At 34.5% G+C, this 9,975-nt stretch overlaps 2 protein-coding genes across 2 annotated transcripts; both read left to right on the forward strand.

Annotated features, from left to right (window-relative positions):
• Positions 1 to 477: 477 nt before the first annotated feature.
• Positions 478 to 4,819, forward strand: LOC111984985 (uncharacterized). The gene is made up of 6 exons (XM_024016605.2): positions 478 to 993; positions 1,508 to 1,780; positions 3,581 to 3,738; positions 3,916 to 4,021; positions 4,152 to 4,277; positions 4,407 to 4,819. The coding sequence occupies exons 1-6, from the start codon at positions 802 to 804 to the stop codon at positions 4,542 to 4,544; spliced, it is 993 nt and encodes a 330-aa protein (XP_023872373.1). The 5' UTR covers positions 478 to 801; the 3' UTR covers positions 4,545 to 4,819.
• Positions 4,820 to 6,040: 1,221 nt separating this feature from the next.
• LOC111984986 (28 kDa ribonucleoprotein, chloroplastic) lies at positions 6,041 to 9,018 on the forward strand. The gene is given in 5 exon segments (XM_024016606.2): positions 6,041 to 6,545; positions 6,671 to 6,769; positions 8,068 to 8,125; positions 8,128 to 8,354; positions 8,510 to 9,018. Coding segments are annotated over 5 exon segments (951 nt in total). The 5' UTR covers positions 6,041 to 6,161; the 3' UTR covers positions 8,693 to 9,018.
• The last annotated feature ends 957 nt before the right edge of the window (positions 9,019 to 9,975 follow it).

Genomic DNA, 9,975 nt, shown 5'->3' on the forward strand with positions numbered 1-9,975 from the left:
AAAGCTAAAAAATTAAGCTAAAATCAACTAATTTTACCTATTGAAGTACAAAAAAAAAAAAAAAAAAAAAAAAAAAAAAAAAAAAAAAAAAAAAAAAAACCCCACTTAGCGGGTAAGAAGCAACAAAACCAGAGGACAGCAACAAGTTGCCCCTCAGGCCCCCTCTTCACTCCAAGTTCGTTCTGTACCGACCTAATTCTAATCTACTCCTCCCCTCAAAAAAAAAAAAAAAGAAAAAAAAGAAAAAAAGAAAAAAAAAAGACAGTCTGCTCTGATCTCATGTACTCCCTCGCTACCCAATCAGATCATAGCAATACCTTTTATCATTTATTATTATTATTATTATTATTATTATTTTAAATCCTAATCTCCAATGGTTTATTACGGGCCACGTAATATGTTTTACGTTTCACTTTTTAAACTGGAGCGCCATCCACCATCCACGTGGGGCCCAGCTTAATTTTGGTTTCATTTGAAATCGCGCCCTAACGGCTACCCAGCCAGCCCCTCACATTTGAAAACCCAACTGAGATATCAGTATCACAAACAAACTAACAAACACCCCAACCCCCCCATAGATTGAGAAAAACAAAGAAAATTTTCACACAATCTAAAACTCTGTCGTTTCGATCTTTCAGACTTCACACCAAACCCAAACTCATCTCTCTCTCTAGGGTTTCAAAACGCTCTCGTTTTTGGCTCCCAAAACCCTAAAATTTCAATTCCCAATTGTGAAATTCTAGGGTTTTGATCGGTCCCGATAAAAAATAAAAAATAAAAAAAAAAAAATTCTAAGAAAAGATGGATCTTCCTCAAGAAATCGATGATTACATCAAAGATTCCATTGATCACTCACTAGGGCTCCCTTTACCGACTAAGACTCTGGAATTGAAGCTTAGTGTCTCCCAAGAAGCACAGCGCCGACTTCGCAACCGGTGCCTTTCCTTACAGTATAAGCTTCGAGAGAAAGACGAACTCATCGACCGCATTAGGGTTCGTACCTTTCAATTTTACCCATTTTATGTATGTATGTATGTTTTTTATTTCTTGATTTAAAGATTTTTTTTTTCCTTAATGCTTTTGGAGATGTGATTGGCTGAATTTTAATTGGTATGTATGTTTATGTTTCTGTATGTTTGTTCTGTTTGTTGATTTTTAGATTTTCGTAGTGTTTTTGAATATGTAATTGGTTGAATTTTAATTCATACATATATATATGCCCACATGGGTTAGCTCAATGTTAATTACTGGATACACAGTTATGTATGAGGCGGGGTTGTGTATCTGGGGTTTACTCGACAAGGGTGGGTACACGAAGTGACCCTGCCTTGAAGTGGTTCTTTGTCATCAAATATATAAATTTGATGTGTCTTTTATTTGATTTGAAAATGTAATTGGCTGAATTATAATTCATGTATGTATTTATGTGTGGTTATATTTATATGTATGTGTGTTTTATTTGATGAATTAAAGTTTTTTTTTTTTTTTGATGGGGGAAATGTTATAGGCTGAGGCGAGCATGAATGCTCAAGCGTTGAAAAAGTTTGTGGAGGAGAATCATAAATTGGCTTTGGAGTGTGCGAATCTTTTGAGCCAGTGTAATAAGTGGGAGAGGGAGTGCTCGCTTTATGATCATGATAGGGAAGCCTTGATGGATTTTGGGAATGAGGCTGATGAGCGTGCCAAGGAGGCTGAGATTCGAGTCCATGAGTTGGAGGAGGAGGTCAGAAAATTGTCGGAGGAATTGCAGTTCTACAAGTGTGAATGTGAGATGCGCATGGTAATTATTTTTTAATCTTCCTTGTTTTATTTTTACTTGATCTGTTTATGTGCTTATTTTTGTCTTAAATTTGATAAATTGAAAGAGAAAGGTACTTGGGTAATTGATTAATTTTGTATTTAATAGATTTGTGGGTATTTTAATTTTTTTATAGTGTGAATCAGGGAAGATGGGTTTATAAAGTGGAATTATTTTTCTTTTATTCAATGAATTGAGCCAGTAGAGAATTCAGTGTGATGCTTGTCAATTTTGTGATATCTGCAGTAAGGATATTTTGGGTGACTTAAATTCTGTCAAGTTGAACATTTAGATACTATAGTTTCTGTGTGTATTTATATGATTTGTATATGATATTTGCATCAACATAGGTTGCTTTATATGCAATGGTTTGGTGTGTATGGTGGGTGTGTGTGTGTGTGTGCGTGTTGTCTTTTCCTTGATACTGTTATTGATAGGAAGGTCCTTATTTCTCAAATAAATAAATAAAATTGTTTGTTGTTCTGATTTTCTGCATGCAAGAGTTTCACTCTTGAGAAGCTTGGTGTTCTTTCCACAGTTTAAAGTTTAAACTGAATTAAACTGAACCCATTTTTTGTTCAGTTGTATTCTTTACATTGAAATATCAACTTTGTTATCTGAATCTCCAAAATAGATTATGATTTCAATTTTTTTTTAATAAAAAAAAAAAAATTTTGTTCTGCTCATCTTTCTCTCTCTTTCACTGTTTATCTTGGGCAATCCCTTTCAGGCACTTCAAAGAACAGAAATACTTGGAAATGAATGTGTTGACAAACACAGTAAAAATATAAATTAACAATAAATCCTGTTCAAACTCAATACAATATAGTGGTTTTTAATGAAGCCATCATGTCTTTCGAGTGAAAATTATTTAGCAGCTGGTTATACCCCTAATATGATGCAGTAGTCATGAATTAGTAGTAGTCTTTTCAGTATGATGTGCTTTCAGTAATGAAAAGATGTACAGAACAGATAAGATGCAGATAGCAGGGCGCAAATCTGTTCTCAAATTGAATCAATATTTTTTATTTGATGTAAGTAGGGAGCATTTTTGTGTGAAGCTGGTTGGAGGAATTTTGGATGAAAAAGAGTGTGGTGTATTATATTATGTCTTATCCATGCAATTTTGTTTAAGGTTGAGTGCTGCTGCGTGTATCCTGTTGACTATAAGAGGTTCCCTTAATACATTGTTTTTATTTAAACTTATTCTAAGGTGAATTTTACATTGTTTTTTATGAATATTAAGGTTTTCAATGTAATTTTCATCTAAAAATGCTTGGAAGGTGAATTTGATGAGTTATTTGTGGTATGTGGGAATTGCAGTTTCAAAATATCTTAATGTATGAAATTTACTAATCCAGCAGTCATGCTGCATTCATGGTGTTTATAAAGCTAAATGATAAAAACAGTTCTCTTTCAAATCTACATAATCCCTTATGGTGTAATAACATCTGAACAGTTCTTTGACAACTGACTTTTGGTTTGCCAAACCCAGTAACAGTGTCACACATGCACAACAGAGGAACAATTCATAGTTACAGTTTACAATGACAAGTTTCTTAATGTACCGTGCAAAGGAGACTAATATCAGTGTTATATTTTTATGATAAAAAAATTTGACTTTAGTCAAAACAATTTGCTAGTAAGTTGTCTTTGTCTCTTTGATATTTCTCACCTTCTGTTTTGATAATGAGTTTGTAATAGGTAGAGCAATATAGAGAGCTTGATTTTATCTTAAATAGAATTAGGGCTGACAAACCTAAATTTTCTGTTAACCTGAAGGTTGATTCTTCTGCTGAGGACACAATTATTGAGAACAGTTTACTTGAGTCAGTGTTAACAACATTGATCAGTAAAGATGATGTTTCATCTGCGCATGCATTCTTGGAGGCCAATAGCAGTCATGAATCATGTCAAAGATTGCTTAAAATGTGGAATTGGTGAGTATTTTTTTCTTTTACTTTGACATAATTCCTCCTTGGCTGATTTATTTAGTGGTGACTTTGTGTTTGTACAATTACAATATGCCTTTAGGTAATTTTACCATCATAATTTGTTGCCCATATTTGAGTTGCCACTTTGTTACTTAAAAAACATTTTTTGTGATATTGTGGTAGCTTGAGGCCATCAACTCAGAAGATTCTATCACTGGCTGCTGAAGCAAAGACACTTGAGAACGATAAGGAACATTTAAGGATCAACCTTGCTAGAGCAGAAGAGGAGGTGAGAAGAGTAGTAAAACCCATTTGCCAGATGAGCCCCCACCCCCCGCTTCTCTCTCTCTCTCTCATTTGCATGCATTGGATTGTATGTTCTCCAAATATTCATCTAAATTATTAATGATAAAATGTAGGTCAAATTGCTATTCGAAGAAAACAATGTATTGGATGAGGAAAATAAGAGGTTGCTTAGGAAATATCAGAAAGAAAGAAGCCATCATAGTTCTAGTGGGAAACACACTGGCACTGCTTCTGCTAAGGTGAGAAAGAGAGGAATAACTTGCACAATTTTTTTTTACTTAAAAAAGAAAAAGCTTGTGTGGTGTTTTGAATCACTTCTGGTACTGTTTCTGGTCTCAGCTTTAATGTTCTATATGACTTCCTTGCAGTCAAACAAGCGAAAATCAAGCCCCAAGATAAGCAGCCCAGTTGAGAAGAAGCTTGATTTTAATGATGTGGATTTAGCAAGACATCCCCTTTCACCCTTGCGAAATAACTCCCCTGACTCTAAAATGCATAAATTCTAACAAACTTTCATGAGTAGGTTGATGTTTACTTCTTTTCCCCTTTGTAAACAGGATGGTGTTTACAATTTTTACCATTTGGAACTAATTTTTCTTGTTATTCTCTGCCGCTAAGATTTCAAGGAAAGGAATGGCTTTCTTCTTAGTCGGATTGTCTAGACTCTAGACAACACCAATCTAACGAAATTTAAGAGTACTTTGAGTAATATGTTGCTGAGAAAGATTGGAAATCTTGTCAATGTATTTTCAAGATAATACTACAAGGAAATTGTTTGCTTCCTATTAGCTCCTAATGGAGAATTTTAGGACATGATGTATCTTTCTTCCCCATGAATTCTTAAGGGGTGTTTGGTACATGTGTTTGAAAATATGAATGGAAATATGTGTGGGTAAGAAAATGTGTAGAAATGCATGTAATATTATTTAAAAACTGAAAACATATGTTGAAGTTTGTTTACCAAACAGCCTCTTAGTATTGGAAAATGATCTTGCGGTGTCATGTAATCTGTATTCTTGTTGCATGTCCCATGTGCTGCACATTTTCATATTCATATGTGATCCCTCCCCACCCCCCCCCCCCCCTTCCTAGTCTTGAGTTCAAATATGCATTCTATCTTTTATTTTAAATTTAAAAATCTCACGTGTTAGGTTTCACTTGTCAAATGAGATTTTGGACTCATACATGATGGTTAAGTGATTAAATTTGTCATTTCTTAATAATTTAAACTTTTTAACTTAAGTTTTAGTGACAAGGGGTAGTTTTATCACTTGCAAATGGCACACTCTTTTATTTTTATGGTTTGGGAAAGTGACTCACATGCACGAAGTTACAAGAGTTGCATACACTTAAAGAATTGTGGTTACGTTTTATGGACAAAGATTGCCTAGAATTTTAATTGATGTACCATACCATGCATCATGGTGTAACTCCTGCAACATTTGCATGGTGCGCCCTTGTAGATTTTGGGGTTACATTCTCTAAGAAGGATGCTCTATGCAACCATTGTAAGAAGTTAGGGAAAACTTGACTTTCACCTTGTTTGCACCAAAACGAAAAAGGGGTAGAGAATTGAGCTAATTCTAATTGAATAAACTTGCCACAAATCCATATTTTTTGAGAGGAGATGCTACATGGACCTTAGAGATAATTCTTGTACCCACACCTTTTTATTTTACATTTATTTTACCTGTGTTTTTCATTTTAGTTATTTATGTTTGATTCAATTTTTCATTTTGCACTTATAGAAATGAAGATTTTGAAATTTTTAAGATCAAACAGAAAACTGCATCAAAAATGAAAGACCAAAATAAAATTTTGAAACATTAATGGTTAATATGAAAACAGAATCAAACATGAAAAGCCAAAATAAAAATTTTGAAAAGTAAAAACTAAAATGAAAACAATTCCAAATTTTAATATTAAAAAAAAAAAAAAAATCTATGAGCTAAACGACTACGTTCCGGCCCAATTAAACGTGCCACTTAGCCAATCTCATAAACAGATGAACTTTGCTTCAAGTAGTCCCCACTTCTTATCCAATATCCAAATTCCGAAAGGGAGACACACTCTCATCTCAAAATCTCAAAGCAACACTCTCAACTTTGTACAAACAAACGTTAATGGCAGTTCTTCTACGCTTTCTACACTCTCCATCTCTAACACACAACTTCCCCACTGAACCACAACAACTCACACGCACGCCTTTGTCCAATCTTAGTACCTACAACTACAAACACAATCTCTCTCACTCCGTTTCCATTAAAACCAAAAGACTTAGTAATAGCAACTTCGTTTTGCGCTTCTCTTCTTCCACCACCCAAGAACAAGCTCAAGCTCCTTCATCTTCTTCTTCACCCAATGTTTCAACCGAAACCCAAGTATTGGGACAAGAAACTGAGGAGTTTTCACGAGACAGACTGATTGCCCAGAACGTACCTTGGTCTTGTACCGCTGAAGATGTTCGTACTCTCTTTGAGAAACATGGGACGGTCCTAGACGTTGAGGTTGATGTTCTTCTTCTTCTTTTAATTTGTTTTGAGCAATTTTATTTTGTGGATTTTGTTTTTTTGTTGGTTTTTCTGATATGATTTTTTTTTTTTTTCTTTTTTTTTGGGGTGTGGTGGTTAAGCTCTCTATGCATAACAAGGTTAAAAACAGAGGTTTGGCCTTTGTCACAATGGGTTCGCCTGAGGAGGCCCTCACGGCTCTCAATAATCTCGACTCGTATGTAAGCATTTAGGTTTTTTTTTTTTTTTTTTTTTTTTTTTTAATAATTATTTTTTTGTATTCCTGTAATTTTGCAATAGTGTTGTGTTGCTGAGATGAAAAGAATATAGGGAAAAGAAAGCAATTGGTATCTTGAGTTTCATATTTTACATCATTTGGCTACCTGAAAAAAAAATTAGCAGACTTCCTTAATAAGTGTATATGACTATTTGTCTCATTTGTGGCTGTGTTTTATGTGTTTAGCTTATTTTGATTAGTATTGAATTAAGAATTTTAACATGAATAAGTGGAAATACGGAGAACTATAGGATTTGCGGAAATTCCTTTAAAAATAGAGTTGACCCCTATTTGATGAAATGGTGTAAGAGACTCACTTGACATTGTTTTGTCATGTTTAGAGGAGAGCAATGCACCAGTAAGATAGACTTATCAAAAGAAAGATGGGGGATAAAAAGGGTAGAGAAAGACCAAAAATAACATTAATAGTAGTAAAAAATGACATTTTAATTAAGGAAGTCTTCAAATAGAATAGAATGTGAGAAAAGAATACATATGGTCAACCATGAATAGTCTGTTGAAAAATCGATAACTGACCCCAAAATCTTAAGACTAAGGCTTGGTGGCTGTCATTGTTGGCTACCTGAGAAAACTCAGCAGGTTTCCTCAAGTCAAGTGTATGTGACAAATTGGCACATTCAGTCATTTGTGGCTATTTGTCATGTGTCTAGCTTATTTTGATCAGTATTGAGTAAATAATGATCTGCAATTGTTGTATGGATTCAAAGAAATTAGTTTGGAGTCTGTAGGATGATTTATATTAGTCTATATTATGATAAATTGAGTCATTTGTTGATAAATTCTAGAAAGTTGAAGTTTATCTTTATCTAGTTGAAAGCTCATGGATAAATTTAGATGGAGATAATGAATATAGAGTCGTGGTTTCCCAAATTACAAAATGTTAGCTAGTCTAACTTGGAGCTCTAGGGTTCCCTTGAAGCAAACCTCAGTCTTCTTATTTCTCTTAACCAAATTAGAGAAAAGTAATTAAAGAATATTTCAGAAAATTAATCCACTACTAGCAAACTGTTCCACTACTCGATCTGTTACATTAGTTAGTATCACTGTGTGTGTTTGTTTTGTTGTTAGGTTCATTTCTGTTGGTTTTTCCACTATTTGGCAAAGTTTTTTTTTTTTTTTTTTTCCCTTCCATTATATCTGCAGCACATAAGGGACAAGATTTTTGTCTTTAACTTGCCATCTTGTGGAGTTGCTGGTTTTATTTTCTATTTTGCTTTCTAGGAGTTCGAGGGCCGCACTTTAAAGATCAATTATGCCAGGGCACGAAAGAAGAAACCTTCCCTCCCCCTGTGCAACCAAAGCCATTAACATTCAATTTGTTTGTAGCAAATTTGCCATTTGAAGCAAGGTCTAAAGATCTCAGAGAATTCTTTGGCTCAGAGAACAGTAGTCTTGTTTCTGCACAAGTTATTTTTCATGAGAATCCTAGAAAGTCCTCTGGGTATGGATTTGTGGCCTTCAAATACAAGAAAGATGCTGATGAAGCTCTTTCTTCTTTCCAAGGGAAGGTAATTTGGTCTTGATAACTGTGATGAATCATTATGATTTGTGACGATGACTGTGGGTGTGTTTATAATGCTTGATTGCATTCTCTGCTTGAATTTTCTAAGACTATTCCTAGTGAATATGATTGTATTTCATTTGAGAAGTTTCTGTACTGCAGATATTTATGGGAAGACCAATTCGAATAGCACGTAGTCGACAATTTGTTAAACTACGAGCAGAAGAGAATGCAGAGTCTGGAGATACATCAACTACAGAAGAGAGTGCAGAGTCTGGAGATACATCAACTGAGTTGAACTCTAGTGTGGAGCAAGCAGATACTGCTGATGAGAATGGAAAGTGAATTTTCGGAGTCAGTGAATTCGCTTCATTTTCTTCATTTTTGTGATTCAGTAGGTAAAGCTTCTTAAATTTGATGCTGCAGATAAGAAACAAATATAGATACTGATGTGGTATGCCATCAAAAACTTGGGGACTATTACTTGGATTTGTATTCTAGTTGAGCTCTATCTTGGATCCTATCCACTATTTAACAAGAGCTCATCACCTTAATACCTTGATTCAAATTCACTTGTGTCCTTTGTTGTGCTTGTGGTGCCTTCAAGTTGAATTGAAGCTCTCCTCCGTTTTTGAATATTGATTTTCATGTTTCAGCAGGCCATTTTAGAAGGATCCTCTCTCATCTTTTCCACAACTGTTCTACTTATAGCTTTTAAAATTATTCTACAGTTATTGCATCAGTAAGGAAGAGTGATTTGATTCAAGTCGAGGAAACAAAAAGATGTAGAGGAAGACCTANGTAGTTTGGGACCAGGGCTTTGTTGTTGTAATTCTTGTATATGTCTAATGTATGTTGTTTGTGCCTTTTATATATAATATATATATAATTAAATTACTTATCATAAATATATATTCATAATTTGAATTCTAGAAGATCAATATTGAAGAGGTCAACATTCCTTAACTAAAAGATGCTAGGTAGCATGCTATGGTGGTAAATTTAAAGACCTCGTTCAAGTTTCCTTTGGACTGGAATACCATCTTCACTCATCTCCCCTTGTGTAATAATGACATGAACATGTGTTGATAGTTTAGCTTGTTGAATATACTGGTGTGACATTCAGATGGTTTAGCCTGGCAATATTTGGCTCTTCTGCTTGTCTCTCCTTTTTTTCCTTCCTATAAAATAAGTCATCTTCAAGGTATATGATCTGTGTAGCTCATAGTGGGTAAGAGAGGCAAGGTGAACAGAAGTTTTTGAAATCCGATAGATTCATTCAACTGTTAAGTGTTATGCCCAAACCTAAAGAAAATTGTGTGTGTGTTGGGGGGGGGGGGGGGGCAATTTGGCAGCTGAACTTTTTCAAACAGATATTTCTGTTTGATTATTAGAGTATATAATATCTCTCTCCCTCTCCCTTGCTTGCAGGGATGTGTGTGCACACATGCTTGGATTTCGTGCTTACATATGGCGATGCAGAAACCAGTGTATTAGGGCCATTCATTTCCTGGATGTTCTTATACACATTTTAGATCTGTATTTTATTTTATGTTGATACTTCTTCCATGTTCTTTGATGTTGGCTTACCTGTGCTTATTTGTTGTAGATCATTGCTGGTTTCATGT

The sequence above is a fragment of the Quercus suber genome, unplaced genomic scaffold, assembly GCF_002906115.3.
Source record: "Quercus suber isolate HL8 unplaced genomic scaffold, Cork oak 2.0 scaffold_73, whole genome shotgun sequence".
NCBI lineage: Eukaryota > Viridiplantae > Streptophyta > Magnoliopsida > Fagales > Fagaceae > Quercus > Quercus suber.